The sequence below is a fragment of the Xenopus laevis genome, chromosome 9_10L, assembly GCF_017654675.1.
Source record: "Xenopus laevis strain J_2021 chromosome 9_10L, Xenopus_laevis_v10.1, whole genome shotgun sequence".
Lineage (NCBI taxonomy): Eukaryota > Metazoa > Chordata > Amphibia > Anura > Pipidae > Xenopus > Xenopus laevis.
This window is the reverse complement of record NC_054387.1, coordinates 79,364,805-79,384,231: the sequence shown is the minus strand read 5'-3', so window position 1 is coordinate 79,384,231 and position 19,427 is coordinate 79,364,805. Positions and strand designations below refer to the sequence as shown.

Here is a 19,427-nt window from a genome sequence, read left to right as displayed (position 1 = left end):
TGGATTAATATCCTTCGAAACGTTCGATTCGAAGGATTCAAACAAATTGCACAAAATCCTTCAACTTCGATATTCGAAGGATTTTAATTCACCAGTCGAATATCGAGGGTTAATTAACCCTCGATATTTGACCCTTAATGCATCTGCCCCCATGTGTTTTGGGACTCTGCTGAAAAATGCACTGCAAAACAGTTAAATAGGGGTGTGCTGTCGAACTATGGAAGTTTAAATATGAGCTTAATTGATATGATTAATGAATAGGGCTTATGTTAAACATATTTTTGCCTTTAGTTTTAATTAAGAAATATGTATGGTTTCTGATATTTCCGGCACTAAACAAGAATATAAAGCCATTTTCACTTTCCAAGGAGCTGATTACCAGTCCACTGCAAAGCTGATAATGAGCTGCTTTAGGGTTAGTTCACACGAAGAGATTTTTGGAGATTTTGTCGCCTGGCGACTATTCGACTCGTCTTCTGGGCGACAATCTCCCAGAACTGCCTCAGCGTGTTTTCCCAAGGTGTCAGTTTATTGGCCCATGTATGGGAACCTCCTGACAGCCTCCCTGATTGATTGATTTCTGGCAGCTTAGAAAATTCACTGGGCGATGACTACGATGGGTCTCTGTAGGTCCACAATATGATCTATTCATTGACCTTGGGGAGCCAAAACATCTAACATGTGGATGTCCAAATCCAGTTCATCTTGGGCAGGTCACAGGCATGGTCTAAATTATCCCTTTTTAGCATTGACTAAACATCTAAACAACTTAGATCACGATTTTCAAGACAGACACCAAATATATCAAGAACCCAAATGCAATTATTAAAAATCAAGACACACATTTAATGAGACTAGTATGCTGCAGGTTAATGTTGGATTACCTAAATATCTTTGAAAAAAAACCAGAACAAAATCAATCAAAAATACATTTTTAATAACATTTATTTTTCTGCACCATGGTTGAAATTAAAAAATCCCTTCAGCCCACTCACACAAAGCTATATTAAAGTGGACCTGTCACCTACACATAAAAAACTGCATAATGAAAGTCCTTTCCAAATTAAATATGGAACCCCAAAAACATGTTTCATTAAAACATCCATACCTGTTATAAAGGTGTTTAAATATCTAAACTGTCAATCAAATATTACCTGCCCCACCTCTATGCCCGTGGCATAGAGGAGGGGCAGTCAATTACTTTCACTTTCCATTCAGCACTTCCTAGATGTCACTGATCTCCTCACATTCCCCCTTCCCTCCTCAGGCTCTATATTTGTGTAGGGCACTGCACATGGACATTAGGTCCCTCATTCTGGTTCATACACAAGAGTTTGGGGTGATACACAATTTCCCTTAATAACCATGTCCACAAAATGGCAGCTGCCTGCTTGCTGTCATTGTATAATTCCAAAACAGAAGGAAACAAAATTTAAATAATAAATACAGTGTAAGTAAAGTTTATTTTGCTCAACTAACATGATAGAAAAGAATTTGAAATTATTTCTTAGGGTGACAGGTCCCCTTTAACTCTTTTATGAATTAATATGGCCATACATCAAATAAATGCTTGTAATAGATTTACAGGTTTACCTTGTTTGATTTACCATTTCTCTGTAATAAGACAGTGCCATGTACTTGAAGTTAAAGGACAAGCAACACAAGTTGTTATGACAGTTTGTTAAGTCCTTCTCTTACCCTGGCACTCCTCTTGAAAATCCACACTGGCCTGTGGCAGTTTCCTGCAGGACAGACTTCCAGCATCATTCCCCAGCTTCTCAGCCATCCCCCCTGTGCAAGGTCAGGCTTGGGGCATGGGCATTATGTACCAATTGAATGAAAGAAGGTCGACTCACAATAAAGGTTGGTGGATTCAGGAGCACATGCTCCAGACCTTCATCTCACACAATTTAAACTTCAGTAAACAGGCTGGTACAAAATGGACCACACTAGAAGAGGTATTGCTTAAAAAAAAGAAAATATTTTTTCTATCCTTAGTTGCAAAAACAAAAGCCTTATGGGTTTCACGCCACTAGGGGGCACTTAATCATAGGCTGAGCTAAAAAGGAGATCTGTGCACACTGGACATAATATGGCCTGAATTAGGGAGTGACGGTAAAGACAACATTTTGTACAATCTTTTTATTACTTTTAAATAAGCAATTTAAACTTGCCAAATACTGAAAAAAACTTCTACGAAACACATACAGTTTGCATTCTTGACAGTGTTATGTGATTCCAAGTAGATAATCCACTTGTACAGAATGTGACATTCTCTGCACTTGTACTTAGAGCTTGCTGCTAAGCTCCAACTATTCATTTTATGGATCCCAAATTAGCACCTTTTTATAATATGTTATTGTATAAATAATTGTAGGTCGTAATTATGTTAAAAAATTGCCACAATATGATACATATACAGATCTATAAGGGGGCTATTGTATTTAAGGCCTTCACTTGCAATAGATACATTTAAATCTTAGAATAAACCAATTTAACAATGAGCGATGTAGTACAGGCAGATTATACCCCCCTCCCTCAATCCCACCCACAAAAAGAATAGGGACATTTAGTGTTTTGATTACAACATTACTATTCACCCACTCAAGAAAAGCTGCTTTCCACTACAGCCATAAACAATTATATCGAAACAATTTAAAAAAAACAAGTAAATTATATACATTCTTTAGTTATATTGCAGTTATTACAAAAGAATGTATATAATTTACTAATACAGCTATCCATGCAATTTGCTGTACTACAAATAGCTGTATTAAGCTGGCTATATATATCCAATGTTCAGAAAGGTTAGCTTATTTCAACCATGTTACTGAACCATCTGGTAGAGTCCTGCACGGGTCCATTTTTTGGAACTCGTACCCGCAACCAGCAATCCGCAACCCGGACCCGCATTCTTACCCGCTAGGACCAGCTAACCGACCCGCAAGTACCTTATCCACAACCCGGACCCGCTGACCATCAAGAATCAGGAAGTGCTGTTGTTGTAAACCGGAAGTGACATAATCGGAAGTAGGCATGGTCAGTAAAAAAAGGAGTAAAACAGGTAGTGCTGTCATTGTAAACCGGAAGTGACATCATCGGAAGTAGACGTGATCAGAAAAAAAGGACTAAAAATCGCTATCGAGAAGACCCACGGCCCGACCCGCAGAACCGCCGACCCGCGTCTATACACGCACCCGGAACTTCTTCCCACAACCCACAGGGTACCGCAGATTTTTGGGGGTAACCTGCGGGTACCCGACCCGCTGCAGGAGTCTACCATCTGGCCATGTAAAGCTGGAGATAGACGCAAAGATACCGTCGGTTCGTACAGTTTTCGAACCGTGTGTGGAGTGTACCAACATTTTTCGTACCATGGCGATTGGTCGTTCAGTCGATCGGACAGGTTAAAAGATCTATATCAGCTACCGATAATATCTCTGCATGTATCCGACTATATCAATGGGTCACTACAATTTGTCAGAAGATGGAGTACCGCAGCACCGGACCACTTTAAAATCGAATATCTTTATTTGTTAGTGTTAAAAGACACACTGCATACTTGGCTTGACCCTTTTCGCAAGTATGCTGTGTGTCTTTTAACATACAAATAAAGATATTGGATGTGTTCTGGTGTTGCGGAACTACATCTTCTTTCTCCATATTTTGTATAGCACTGGAAGCCAAGGAACTCCTGCACCCAGACAACCTTTCTTTGGACGCAGCCAGCTTTTTCACCGATTGCGATGAGACGGAACGGTTGTTCAATTTGCTTACTACAATTTGTCAGACATAACTTTTGTACAATTGCTTCCTGTCAATTAATGGCCAGAACATTGTCTGATTTATTTTTCCAACTTATTTAAATCTGAATGGTTAATGGTAGATTGTTAGACTGAAATAACAAGCGTTCGTTGCACAAAGAATAAAATCTGCACATCTACGGCCAGCTTAAGTCTTCTTTTGACAAGCTATCTTCTGACCCTCTAGGATTGTCGTTGGCCTGTCCAAATTGAAAATTTCATGTGGCGATGTTCCTTCTCGGGCAGTGGATGGTGCACTGGCAGATAAGTAAATTAAAGGAGCTGCAGCTCTCACTTTCTGTCTGATCCATTTCTTAATATCATCAGCCCAAATGAAATGAACAATTCTAACAGACCATCGATATGGATCTGTGGCTAAATTGATCAGTACAGTCAGTGTTGTACTGGGGTGCCATGCGCCCACCAGAAATCATTAGACAGACAGCCCATTCTCAATACTAAATTTACTTCTTTCTTTCTTCACTCACTTTATTTATTCTCCTAGGAGTCTCTTCTCTATAGTCTCATCCTTCTTTGCTTTTATTGTTTCCTTTTGTTCTCATATTAGGGAATGGCCATGGGATAGCCATAAATAGTTAGTGCCTATTATGCCTGGTTGCTGCTAGGCCAGTCCGACCCAGAATACTGTCCATTCACCTAGGGCCAGATGGTAGAATAAATGTTGCCAGTAGTGCATGTAAGGCATTACTTTACGGTTAATATACTATATGCACCAACTTGTCAGCCAATTAGCTGTAGTACACGTGGTAAGGTAGAACAGCAATAGTGACACAACCCACTCTAGCAGGAAGATTAAGAGATTGTGCTAAGTGGCCAGAGCACCAGGTAAGTAACTGCCTTTCCCTATTAAAGTACTACCAGTTGACTGTCTCTGTTGGAGCTGGACCTTGAACAGGTTTGCTTTGGGGCACGTTGACAATTCAGATGCTCTCTAATATTATTATTAAGTAGAAAAAGGGACTTTATTTGTAGCAATTACACCTGAGATTATATGAGTAGGCACAACATGTCCATGGGAGTGTCTCACTTCATTCTTTTATGCCATAGATCAAAGCAAGGTACTGCATGCAATCTAACATACTTTTGGCCATTGAAAGAACATTCAAAGCACCCATAAACGGTTTCCCGTTTGGAATTTCCCATCCCACAGAGAGCACACGGCCCCTTGGGAATGTTATTGTTAAGAAGGTTAACACGGGTGTGAGCCCCCTCTCTCATGAAGTTTGTAGAAATATCGGTCATGCTGGCAGCCTTCTCGTAGTAATCTGAAAATATGTCATCCATGTAGGAGTCTGTGTTAGCGATAACATCCATTGTCCTTTTCCCTAAACAATTATAAGGAAAATATAATACGAATGATGTGAAAAATCGTTCTTGCTGTGATTTTATATTCTGTATCATACAACTGCATCATGACATGTATTGACTGTTACTCTGTGATGTATATATATTACCCATGCCCTCCCCCTACCAGATTTAGCCACAAGTGTCCAGGGAGGGTCACAGAACATTTGCAGATACACCGGTGGCAGAGATGAGGGGGAGGGGCTACTCATTTCTTTTACAATTGTCACATATGTAGTATTCAAACTGTACTGTGCATGAGCTAATCGAGTAGCAGGTGGTCAGGGATCTGATGCCTAGGGTGGAACCAGACAGAAATACAACCCTCAATGTAGATGTATTCAAATTGAGAAAAAACTGACCCCTCTGTCAGAACTATTTCATTTAATGGTCCAGGAGCTTAACTTATTAAACATAATCTGATCAGTAGTGCAAGGCTTCAAGTACAATAATACAAAAGAAGCATAATGCAACTACATTTATAGCCACCGTTTCTATACGCATTAAGCAGTGGGAAGCACATTCACTTATTTCAATGCATTAGCACAAATGCAATTCATATATGTAATACACTCCAACTACTTGGACCTATTATTTTTAAAGGGCCTGGGCCTCTATATGGTCCTTTGAACTGAAGCTTACATATTTGCCAGGGCTTTATATGCTTGGTAATGCTGCACTCACATATAATGAGTTCTCTGAGCAGACACACCTACAGTAGATTTTTCAATAAAGCTTCTTGTTCAAAGGACTATCTTGGCATATACACTTACAATTCACCAAAACTTACTATATTGGTTGCAACTCACCAGTGAAAAAGATGCCAGATCGATACAAATTGTTCCTTAGAGCATTTAATGAATGTGATCTGGTTGGTTCTTTTTCAAATCCTCCTTTTGAGGCAGTTGATACACAAAGTTCTGTAAAAGCAAAAAGGTAAAAAAAAAATCATGTATGAAAAATAATTGTATTTGTTGTTTACATTCTACAAAAATATACTGTGCAGAAGCTACTCTTAGAAGTACTTAGAGCTACTTGAAGCTACTCACATTAAATAAGGGTGACTATAACAGTAAGTTAGTAGAAGCTTGCTAAAGGGAAGACGTCAGAGAATGGGACCCTGTGAATAACGGCTTCTAGTTAGTGGCAGGCTAGCTCCTGTTATAGCACAATCCAGACAATGTGACTTAGAAAAAGCAGTTTTGTACTCCACAGAGGAGGCTGTAGTGTGGCCTAGTTCTGCCAGAATTTAGGCAACTTAGAGTAGTGTGAAAATGCTTTTTGGTATGGTGGGGGCAGGGCACTTGGTGGCATGAGTAATACCCAAGTGACTTATGTAAAGTTACTGTGATGTGATTATCTACCACAAACATTCAGTGTTTTAAGTAAAGAACCATTTCTCACTCGTTATTAAATCCACTGTTCCTGTTTAACTGGCATCACAGTGTTCTTTTAAAGTATGAGAGAGAGTTGTAGATAATCATAAAGACCCTTTTTATCCACTATTTTGCAAGGGCTCATCTGAGACAGGCATGTGTAGCAGTGTTCTGCTACATGTGCAGAAAGAGTTAACAACGTACCCATATGACCATAGTGCAGCATCAAGATATTAGAAGTAAATGAGGGGTTCCATAACAATATGCTATGTTATATACACACATACACAGACTGGGTGGAGACAGAGAGTGACTCATTTGTAAAATACATCTACATTTCAAAGGAATCAGTAATTGCCACTATTGATGCCATTATAAATATATATAAAATAAGATCCTATCCCAAGCTGGGCACTTACCAAAGTGGCCATCGAGATGAATGTACAGATCAAAAACACTAAATGCAATGGTTGTGTGAGCTGGGAAAACAATGGCTTTGTCACGACCTTTGTGATTTTGTTCGTCTATCAGATGAAACTAAAACGACAATACAAGATTCACATTAAAACTCTTATCTTGCAAGCTTCCTACAGAAATGGAAAGGTTTAATATATTCTAAAGTAAAGGATGGGTAAAACTTCTGTCTGTAATACATACTCTCATTGCTTCTCCCCTCATGCCAGCATGCACTGACAATGAACATTGACGAGTGGTCCGGATACTCTCCATAACCACACAGAGCACCTCTTTGCCACTTTCTTTTGCTTGACGAATTAAACATTGTTCTAGGTCAATCGTCCTAAAAAGAAAAAAATATTGAATAATACATTTTTCCAAACAATATTACTTTGCACTAACGGGTATAAGTGGATATCTTTTCAGTGAGTGCTTTAAATCGAACACAGGTATGGGATCTATTATACTATCTATATTTCATCTTAAACCTCCTTGCCCTGGGCGTGAGCATGCTCAGTTTGTTCCTCTCTCCCCCTCCCTCCTCGCCTCCCTGCTGTAATCTGAGCCCAGCGCTATAAGTGAGCAGAAAGAGACTCAGGCAGGAAGTGATGTCACGCCAAGCTAATATGGCAGCTGCTATCCCATGGTATGGTAAAGCATTCTGCAGAATAAATATAGTGTTATAGCTTGCACTATTGTGGCTAATCTATTGGCAATAAACTGTTTCAGCAACTTTTCTTCTTTCCTATTCTTTTATTTTTGCAGATAAATCATTTTAAAAAATTTGAATTATTTGGTTAAACTGGACTCTATTCATGTAGTACAGATCTTTTAAGATATCGACTTTCCAGATAAGAGATTCAATACCTAAATCTGGAAAATGGTCTTAATAATTGCACAGGCAAATGATATTTATACGTATCCGTTTATGTGGTGTATTTAATAAATGTGGAGTATAAGGACCTGGGGCTTCCTGATTAATACGGTGTTGTCATTCAGTGTCACTCAGGCACAAGCAGGTGGTAAGAATAGGGCTGCCTTGTACACAACAGTGCTGCACCCTGCCCTAGAAGTAAGTGGCAGCTAAATGAGCACAAATGGGTGCAACTTTGCTCTAGAACTTGTGTCTGGGGAAAAGAAGCCGTCTTTTAAATCCTCCAGTTAATTGTGAATACGTTATAATTGATAAAGAAAAGGATATCTTTTTTCTAATCAATAACATTGAAAAAGGTAGTGATATGGCCAGGATAGATGTGACAGATGTGAGCACTTTGATCAGTGCACCCTTTGCCCCCCAAAAACTTTAATTTCTAAGAGGCTTTCTGCCTACATTATATCTGATTTTGTTTATGGCTCAATGAATATGCTTCTTCCTATATTTTTCCTGCACAGGGAATGTGTTTCCTAGCTGTCTATAGTGCATAGGCATTGTATCAATGTACCTCCTTAGGCATATGGCTAGCATTGAGTCTCCACTCTTTCCTTTACATTTTTTATCTTTTAAAATATTTTTGACCCCACAGGAGTCATTTGCAAAATTGGAGGCTCTTTACTCAGGGTTTGCCCTCATCCAGAAAGCAACAAATGTAGTTCTCATTGAGTTCTAAAATAGAGCCATTCAAGTTATATATAGTGCATGTTAAGTAAAGTGCATGACCTACTTTTGATATGCAGGCTGCCTATGATACTGGGAATACAAAATTAATTCTGTGTTTTTCATATTGTTTCTTTTGCTCTGTTTCACTCATTACAGGGTGCTGCATAGACAGATAGCTAAATATCAAATAGTTGGGGTTCAAATTACTATTTACAATTCCTTTTATCATACCCTTTTCCTCACTTCTTTTGTGAGTATTCAAAAAGTAGTGATGGTGGATCCATCAGTGAATAGGAAATAGCACTGCAGATGAATTCTTTACAGTCAGGACAGTGAGGTTGTGGAATGCACTGCCGGGTGATGTTGTTATGGCTGATTCAGTTAATGCCTTTAAGAATAGCTTGGATGATTTTTTGGACAGACATAAATAATATCAAAGGCTATTGTGATACTAAACTCTATAGTTAATATAGGTATATGTGTATATGGATGCTGGGTTTTCATTTGGAGGGGTTGAACTTGCTGTACTTTGTCTTTTTTCAACCCAATTTAACTATGAATCTATGTAACTATGAATCCTGGGAAAAACCCAGAGATCCTATGCTTTATTTGCAAATATGGTGTAGTCCCCAAACAATTAAATATTAGGCATAGATTATAAATCCCTGGAGGTTACAGAGACACCACAGAGAGGCCAATGCACCTATTTTATATTAGGAATAGTTGTACAGTGTTCTTGGATGCCTTGGTATATCTGAACGAGTGTGAAATATTCATTAGAAGACATAATAAAATAGGTGTTATGTATCTGCAATGAAATGCCCTACACCTGACTTGCTGCAAAAAATGCATGCATCATTAATACAACACTTCCAGTGTTTAGAGGTGCTGTATAAGGAGAAGATGGAAGTAAATGGCAGCCCACCTCCTCTTCCTATGTCTATAACTTGTGCTTCATTCAGACGAACACCAGCAATCACAGACACAAAGGAGCTCTGTACTCACTGCCAGCCTACAGCAGGTGGTAAGGACAGGGCTGCCTTGGATCCAGCAGGGATGAGCTCTGCACCTACTGATGGATTTACAGTCTAGCATTAGGTGCAGAACACAGCTAGACCTTGGAGGCAAATACTTGGCACTAAGAAGTGTACTTTTGTGTTCCTTAGTGCTCTAACTCCTGAATCCATGCTCACAGTAATTTACCATTATGACATATTTGCAGTCTATAACAATCCAAAATATAAAGTATTTTTAACTTAATTTGAACTTAAACTCTCCTACTGGCATCCTGCTGCTAAGAATATATTTTTCATAGAACAGCCAAGACCCAGAGGCAATTGGCAATTTGGCATACAAAAATAGACCAAATATACAGACTTTTAGAACAGCACAAAGCAATGTTCTATTTTTAACAGGATTCCCAAAACATATGTTAACTTTCGATACATTTTTTAGGAAAAGATTTCATTGTTATTTCAAATGAGTCAAAAAAAAAGTCATGGGGCCTACTGCAAGACACAAGATTTGAAACCCTTGTATTATCTTCATACAAGTCAGGGACCTACCACTGTACATTATACTGTAACTAGTAAAGCATTATCCTGTAAATAGCTGTAGTTCTAACTGGACATCATTGTTCTGATGAATCCTGTAAAATACCAATACAACCTAATTATAAACCCAGAAATGTTAGCGCTGACCTAGTTTAAGTGAATACTGGAGCCCCGACACAGATCCTCCCAATACCTTGTAGTTCTAGGTTAATGTCAGGCTATATATATATATACACACAATACCTTGAAAGAAGTTCTTTCAGCAGTGCTGGAACCTCTACCTCGTGTTTGGTTACAATACCAAATGAAGCTTTAACTGCAACAGAATCTGACCCATAAATATTTATTCCAACATCATTCCTGATCTGATTTCCGTGTCTTCCATTCAATGATAAGTCAGATTTATCTTCATAGTTCAGCAACTGGTAAGAGCTGACACCTTGAGAAAAAAAGGCCAAGAGTTCATTACTTTACAAAACCAATTATGAACATAATTCCTTATAAAGACATTGAGTTATTTAAACTACAGTAGAGCTGAAGGGTGCCTCCTTTTTGTGAATAAAGCACAAAGTTTGTTCTGTGGCCCCCAAAAATATTTATAAATAGTTATCAAATGCTCCCTTAAAGCGGACCTCTCACCCATTCATAAAAAGCTGTATAATAAAAGTCCTTTTCAAATTGAATATGAAATCCAAATTCTTTTTTATATGAAATCATTCATAGCTGTTGTAAACTAATTTAAAAATCTCAGCTGTCAATCAAATATTGCCTGCCCCTCCTCTATGCCTTAGGCATAGAGGCAGGGCATGAAACTACTTTTACTTTCCATTCAGAACTTTCTAGATGTCACTGCTCTCCTCACAGTCCCCCTCTCTCTTCACCGTTTAATTTTGTAGCCAGTGCATGGGGATGGACATCAGGTCCCCTATTCTGGTGTACAAACAAGATTCTGAGATGATGCAAGGCTTACCTTAATAACAGTGTCCATAAATTGGCTCCTTCCTGTTTGCTATAATTATGAATTTCCAGAATGAAGGAAACAAGATTCAAATAATGTATATAGTGTAATTATGTTTGCTTAGAAGCTGTTACATGTAAAGTGCTTCCTCATCTACAGTATATACTTTTTAAAATGATCAGAAACACTGATAAAGTAAATTACCCATGTAGTTTATCCCTAACTAGACCATAGATTATAAACTGAAACTGTAGCAATGTTCCTAGTAAAATAAGTATATACTTTTTAAATGACCGGTACAATCCAAAACAAAAAAATATTTTTATTTGTATTACATTCTTTACTTTTATAGCACAGACATAGTTTGCAGAACTTTACAGAGCTTATCTATCAGCCACACCAGTCTCTGCTCCAGTGGACATTACAGCCTAAAGGGAAAGGCACATTGAGAGGACCATCTGCTTTCCTCAGTCTGTGCTTTGTATGCAGGAGGAAGAAAGCAGATCAACTGTCATTTGCTCTTTCCTGTAGTCCCATTGACAAGCACATTGTTGGATTTTGAGGAGATACACGTGGAAGATAACAGCACAATAATGCATATTTCTGTGTTTCTGCAGCAATATCCACTCAGTGTATCTCCACACAGCTCAACGGGTGCCATTGGGGCTATACAAAACGCAGGCTGAGGAAAGCAGATGATCCGCTCACTGCGCCCTTCACAAATGCACAGGAGTTCAGAGAGAAACACACACTTGTCTAGCAAAGAAAATGCCAGTGAAGAAAGCACATAGGGGCCTATTTACCATGCTGTGTGGAGAAAACATCACCTGTGATACTGCCCATAGCAGCAATTCACCTACAAGTTAGAAAACAAAAGCAAAGATTTGAACGGTTGCCATGGTCAACATCACCAGTGATGTTTTTCTCCAATGTTTTACACAACATAATAAATAGGACCCTTAGAGTGTCATAGGCCTATGTGGATGAAAAACTTCACCTTGATGATGAAACATGGTGGTGGAGAAAACCGTCCCATGCCCCAATTGCTGTAAATGTAGTTTACTATAAACAACACAGCCTGATTTAGCCCCAACAGCAATGGCACACTGAGTAATTTTGTCACATTTTCATTTGCTAAATGTGGTCTGTACAAACATTCAAATCACCCCATCATTCCTTTCTATAAGAACCAATTGAAAGAGCTGCTACAAGCAATTACCAGGCAGCCTCACCTTAAAAATTGCATTGTTGTCCTTTTTTTTCAGTGATAATCTTATAATCTTATTTAAAAATGAATGTCAAGGTGGGCAATGGAAGGCATTTTAAATAAGATAAACAAGTAAAATAATGAATGGAAATCAAATTAGGCTTAAAGCTGACCATACACGTGCGGATATAGTACGGATATAGTCGTGCGGCAACGAACGATCCGAGAACGATCGTTGGCTAAATACAATCGATCCACCATTAACACAAAAAGTATGATCTTAAAAGATATCATCGTTTGGCAGAGAATGGTTGGTCGAAAGTAACCATTAACATAAAGACGATAGTCGTTAGATTATGAAAATTTAAATTACGGAAGTGACATAACGTTGTGGGCTGGTTGGCGTCCATTTAAACGAAGGATCGTTGTTTCTTTGTCCGAACGAACGATCTTGGAGAACGAAGGTTCTCGGCAGAAGGGGAAAAATTAGTTCTTTCTATACTCCACGACACAGAGCAGCACTTGCAATTGCACTGGTCTGTTCTTTAAAAAAGAAAAATAGAAGGAAGAGGTCAGTGTGGAGCAAAGAATGGCTTTTAAAAAGAGAAATCCTTTCACACATGGCACTACTGCAAGAACTGAGGGAGCACAACCCTGAAGATTTTAAAAACTACTTGCGGATGTCTGATTCATGCTTTGAAGTTCTACTTGAGGCTGTGTCACCTCTGATCCAAAGACAAGACACTGTTATGTGAAAATGTATCTCTCCTGAACAAAGACCGATAGCTACACTAAGATTTTTGGCAAAAGGAAGGACATTTTAGGATCTAAAATTCTCTACGGGAATATCTGCACAAGTAGTTGGCCATATAATCCCAGATACATGTCGTGCTATTGTGGAAGCCCTCAAGCAAGAATATTTACAGGTAAATAACCATTTTTTTCTACACTAGTTTGCGGTCCTACAAAATGAGCAGCCAAAACAACAAATAAATAAAGTACAACAACAATATAATAATAAATATAATAATAAACTAATAATACAAGTGCAACAAAACTAGTTCTTCCTCCATAGGGCAGCAAAGAAGGAAACAAATGATCAAAAAGCAGTACGCACCTACCCCAAAGGATCAACATCATAAAGATGCCGGTGAAACCAGTGATAAATGGCCACCATCATCTCAGTCACAGCACCATCATGATGAAGCTAAAAATGCCACAGAAAGCAGTGACAAATGGCCACCATCATCTCAGCCACATCAGAACAGCCCTGAAACGGTGGATGATGAAACAGCAGAAGTGCCTCACAGTTCCTCACAAGATACAATGGGACAAATTCACTAAGATCATCATCATTTATTTATATAGCGCTGTCAAGATACGCAGCGCTTAAGATTCATAGTTGTGCCAGCGTCTGCTTCGCCGCACTTCGCCAGGCGTGTTTTTGCCAGCGCTACGCAAATTCTCTAAAATGCGAAGTTTCGCTCAGGGGAAGCGTAAGGTTGTGAAGTTGCACTAGTGTTAATTCGCTAAGCAAAGCGAAGTTACGCTAGCGATGCTTAGTTTGCATACGGCGCCAAATTGAAGTTACAATGGAGGTATATGTAGCATCAATACACAATGAAAGTCTTTGATCCACGGAGCACCAAGCCAGGTCGAGGATTGATAAATTTTCCTTTTATTGAAGATTAAATATTATACATAATAGTAAAACACCAACAGTGCATCAAACGCAGTCCATGCTTAAGCATGGACTGCGTTTGATGCACTGTTGGTGTTTTACTATTATGTATAATATTTAATCTTCAATAAAAGGAAAATTTATCAATCCTCGACCTGGCTTGGTGCTCCGTGGATCAAAGACTTTCATTGACACAATTTGTTACGCTCTATCCGGAGGCGTGTCGGCGTTGTTAGCACAGCCTAATCTGTTTGGTCGGAGCCTGTTCTTTGGAGTTCGGGTGAGTGCTCTCCTTATGTGCTACTTATTAGCATCAATACACAAGCCTGGGAAACCTTCAAAACAGCAAATAAAATCTTTATTTTTGCCCTACACATGTGCCCACTGTATAGTTAAGTTGCCATGAGTAAGAAATGTAGGGGGGAAGAAGGGTAGCCCCAAAAATGTTTTCGATCTTTTTCAGCCTATCACCCATAAAAAAAGAAAAAACGTCAGCGTTTTTTGGGACTTAGAAAATTTTTTAACTTTTTTTTGAAGCAATCCCTATCTACTCTATTGCACTTCGCCTGGTCTGAGGTGGCGAAGGAAGTCTGGCGTAAAAGGTAGCGTTAAGAAAAATGCGCGCGTCAGTGAATTTGCACAGTTACGTCAGTTGCGCAAATTCACCAGGCGTAAGGGTGCGAAGTAACACTAGCGCATTTATGCCAGTGTCCGTTAGTGAATCGGTGAATTAACGAAAATGCGCTACGCTAGCGAATTAACGCTAGCGTTAGACGCTTCATCCTTTAGTGAATTTGCCCCAATAGATATAACAGGTAGTTGCACATGCATGTGAGATAACTGGACTTGCTATAAAATATTCTGCTCACTTTTAATTATTATTACAGATTCGGAAATACCCAGAAGTCCAGCATCATTTGAAGCAAAAGATTTTCCTGGAGCCTCCAAAGCTGGAGCATACAAAGCAATAAAAAAATGCATTGCACAGTTGCAATTACTTAAGGAGGCAGTTTCGTCTTTGGAAGAACACCTTCATTCAGTGCTTCAGGAAATTTAAATATTAAAAAGTATTAAAAAATAACGTAAAAGTAAAAGTTTTGGCATATTTGCTTGAAGTTTTATATTTCTGTTTTTTAAAATCCTGTACGGTTTTATATCAAGTTTATCTTCACTATCCCTCTCTCAGCATCTGTTTCTCTCCATTCTGTCTTCATGCAGCAGTTGGATGTCAGGTGAATGATCCAATATATAGGGACTCCTTTCCTAGCAGAGGTATTAGCTCACTCCTGATTCTAGTTCAAACCAAATCTAACTGCCTTTTGCACAAATCCTGCATGTAGAGAGACATGATGTCTGGTGAGTTTAATACATCTTCCAGGCAAAAGGAGCCCCCCCCCTATATATTGGTTCATTAATCTGAATTTTGAGAAACATGCTGAGAGGAGCATAGTGCAGATTAAACTTGATTAATAAAAACTGTACACGATTTTGTCATTTCTTTTTTTTTTAAGATAAAATGTGTGGATACTGTGCTGTCATAACAATGTTATGACTGTCATATATGTTGCCTTGGTGGGGAAAAATACATTTTCCAAGATAAGCAGTATGGTGTCTGATGAAACCTTGAATTTAAAAATACTTTTTTTGGCATATTTGCCTAAAGCTTTATATTTCTTTATTATGATGAATGTGTGCTTAAAAAACACTGCTGTCATAGTAACGACAATGTTATGACTGTCTGTCTTATAATAATGTTATGTTATTATTGCCTAGATGATTACCTAGGTGTGGAAAATAGGGATACTATATACATATCTACGGAAATAATAAAAAAAATCAGTCTATTGGGTTAAATTTCTAGTAGTCTACATTAGAGACCATTTATATGAAATAGAACTAAAATAATAGTAACCAAACCATTCCACAGTACCGTCTATCTAGGCTATTATGATATACGAATTTTCGTATACGAACGAAAACATTTTTTCCACCATGCCATATCAATCACCATATATGGTGATTGTCGAACAATTTAGCAAACACGTTCAGATACTGTCGGACAATTGCGGGAAACCGACCAAAATTTTCCAACCTGTCCGATCGACTAAACGATCAATATGTGTTGTACGACGGATCGTGGAACTATCGGTCGTTCAACATACCGGACGAAAAGTCGTTTCGAATGATAATATTGGTGCGTCTATGGCCAGCTTAAGAGAAGAGTATAATTGGTAACTTACCTGCAGAAATCTCCTTGTCTCCATTTAGAATATCTTTCAATGTAAATGGGGTTGAGATGTATTTAGATTTTCTAGATAGGAAGCATTTCTTCTTTTTGATGACCACGCTGAGGGGTTGGTATTTGTCAGCCTCACTGAGACTAGGCACAGGAACCAGCCTTCCTCCATCGCCGACTTGTTTAACAAAGTTCTTGGTGGCAGCAGAAAACATAATCAGCTAGTAACTGCCTAACTCAGTCAGCCTTCAGCTACTTTCTAGTTGCAGTTCATTCTTTTAAAGGTTTTATTTGAAGTACAGAATAGAATGTTCTGCATCCTTGGCATTAAGCGTCTTCAGCTTTGTTTGTGAATTCTTGTTCTACCTTCAGATACTCCGGTTACCCAAACCAATCAATAATTCAACAGGTAAACTAATATGAGTCTTTGTTGTTGTCCCTAGGAACATACGCACTACAGGTTCGGAAGGTTCCCACCATTCAAATAAATTATTATAAGAAGTAACATTTTGTATATGAGTATATGTTTTTTACCCAATTTAATGTTTAGGTTTCTGTTGCATTTCAGGTATATTTCATTTTGCCAAGTTGGAAATATTTGAAAATAATGTGAAGGGACACTGTCACTGGGCATTTTCACCATATGAAAACTGCATGAAGGTTTAAAGTAGAGGGAAAGATATAATCATTGGGGAGGTGCCAAAATGTTAGTCACCCCCCAAGCAATTATAATCACTTACCTGAGTGTTAACATACACTTCCCACTAAATTCTCTGGAATCTCGACAGATTTTATGGGGCATATTACAGCCTGATTTTCCACAATCATTAGTTGTAAATCTGGCAAAATGTTATATTACAGCTTTTTTTCCTTTGAAGAAAGCATGCCATGTTTGTTTCAATTTATATGTTGGCAGGAATTTTAGGGGCAGTTAGTGAATACAGTACGTTTTGGTGTACAATCCAGGAAAATGTAAAATCGGGGTAAAGTATTATGCATAATATATAGGTGGGACCACAAAACAACAGTGTAAAATGAGGGAAAACTTAAAATCAGGGGATGTAAAATGGGGGTTCAACTGTATGTATTTTCTAAGGCTTTATGTGCCTAAATAAACTTTTTCACCATGCTCCAAATTTTCCGTAATTGCATCAACGTAGGGCCTGAGCAGACACCGAACTATCTGTACCTGTGAGTGGTTACCTTAAACCAGGGGTCCCCAACCTTTTTTTACTCGTAAGCCACATTTGAATGTAAAAAAGAGTTGGAGAGCAACACAAGAGTGAAAAAGTCCATGAGGATGTCAAATAAGGGCTGTTATTGGCTGTTTGGTAGCCCCTATATGAACTGGTAGCCTACAGGAGGCTCGATTTGGCAGAACACCTGGTTTTTATGCAACCAAAACTTGTCTCCAAGCCAGGAATTCAAAAATAAGCACCTGCTTTGAGGCCACTGGGAGCAAAATCCAAGGGGTTGGTGAGCAACATGTTGCTCGCGAGCTACTAGTTCGGGACCACTGCCTTAAACTGTTAGTTTGGGATGCCAGCAACTCCTCTATGCTTTATTATCTGCCAATGCAGTCTAGGGATGCACTGAATCCACTATTAAGGATTCAGCCGAACCCCCCGAATCCTCCTCAAAAGATTTGCCGAATACCGAACCAAATCCTAATTTGCATATGCATTTACTTGTTTTGTGACAAAGTCACGCAATTTCTCTCCCCGCACTTAATTTGCATATGCAAATTAGGATTTGCTTCAGCTGGGCAAAAGAATTCAGCCGAATCCTGCTGAAAAAGGCAGAATCCTGAACCAAATCCTGGATTCGGTGCATCGCTTCAATGCGCCATTCACCCACCAAACATGTGGCATCAGCAGATAACATTTTTAAACTGGACAGATCATCTGCTAACAGAAACATAGCACCATCTGTCGGAACACAGCCTTAATGTCCAGAGAGTCGGCTAAACTGCCTGGCCAAGTCTGTTCACTATGGCTATGAAGTCATACTAATAAGCGAAATTCATGGAGTTACAGCTAAACTATTTAAATGAAAACAAAGAAAATGTTGTTTATTAAAATACATGAATAACATTGTTTAAAAGTTCCAATGCTTTAGGTCCTGCATATAAACAAGGGCTTATTTAATAATGACAGACTCAGAAAATCAATGCATTCCATTTATGCATACGTTTAGTGGTGCTTATCTTCCCTGAATGCCAGGCATACCAGGAGTAGGCAAAAGATGCATGTGCCGAGGGTGCAATGGAGGTGGTGGGGCATTGGCTATGTACCTCCTCTCTCTGCATACCTCTATTAATGACCCCCCCCAACTGCTAGTTCCTCAGGTAACTCTCAGCAAGTGGCAAGCCATTTGATGGGGGGCAAACAAGAGCTATGCCATTTGGCGAAGGGGCAGACAAGTGCTATGCCGCTTTACGGAGGGCAAACAAGAGCTCAGCCGCTTGGTGGGGACATACAACAGCTATGCCAGTTTGTGGGGGGGGCAGACAAGAGGTATGCCATTTGACAAGTGCTAGACAGTTTGGTGCTGGGGCAGACCAGCGCTACGCTGTTTGGCAGGGGGCACACAATAGCTACGCGACTCGCCTGATGGCAGACAAAATCCACGCAGCTCTCCGGGTGGCAGACAAAAGCCATGCAACTCTCCAGATGGCAGACAAGATCAATGCTGTTTGCAGGTGGCAGACAACAGCTAAGCTGTTTGGCAGGGGACAGACTTTTGCTTGGTGAATAATCTACCTGTATGCCACCACCCTTAGACAGGCAGCAAAAATCAGGGCAATGTGTTACTCAAGATAGGTTACAGTCCAAGAAGCACTCGCACACCCTGGCCTCCACAAATAGAAGAGACCCCTGGTGACACATGCTTGACAAAGTGGGTAACCCTGAAACGTTGCATGCTGCAATAAATCTTCAGCAAGGTCTAACCTGCTTGTATTACCTGTGTGCCGGTCAATTCTTGTCGCTTCATGATAGGTTACCCCTCCCTTGTGGGCACCCAAGGCTCCAGTCCCACCCTGCATAAATGTGTATTTTATTCATGAACAGAATGCAGCCATTTTGCTGTAATAAAGGTAATATGATCCAATACTCCTGGTTGTTTGCAGCATGTAAAGTATTGCAATGACTGATTGATCCAATAACGTGTTTACAACATTGGACAGGAAGTATA

At 39.2% G+C, this 19,427-nt stretch overlaps 1 protein-coding gene across 1 annotated transcript; it reads right to left on the bottom strand.

Annotated features, from left to right (window-relative positions):
• Nucleotides 1-3,179: 3,179 nt before the first annotated feature.
• Nucleotides 3,180-17,542, bottom strand: pjvk.L (pejvakin L homeolog). Its single transcript, XM_018235947.2, has 6 exons — nt 16,237-17,542; nt 10,394-10,589; nt 7,202-7,343; nt 6,964-7,081; nt 5,978-6,088; nt 3,180-5,149 (listed from the first exon to the last, which is right to left on the bottom strand). The coding sequence occupies exons 1-6, from the start codon at nt 16,445-16,447 to the stop codon at nt 4,848-4,850; spliced, it is 1,080 nt and encodes a 359-aa protein (XP_018091436.1). The 5' UTR covers nt 16,448-17,542; the 3' UTR covers nt 3,180-4,847.
• Between the last annotated feature and the right edge of the window lie 1,885 nt (nt 17,543-19,427).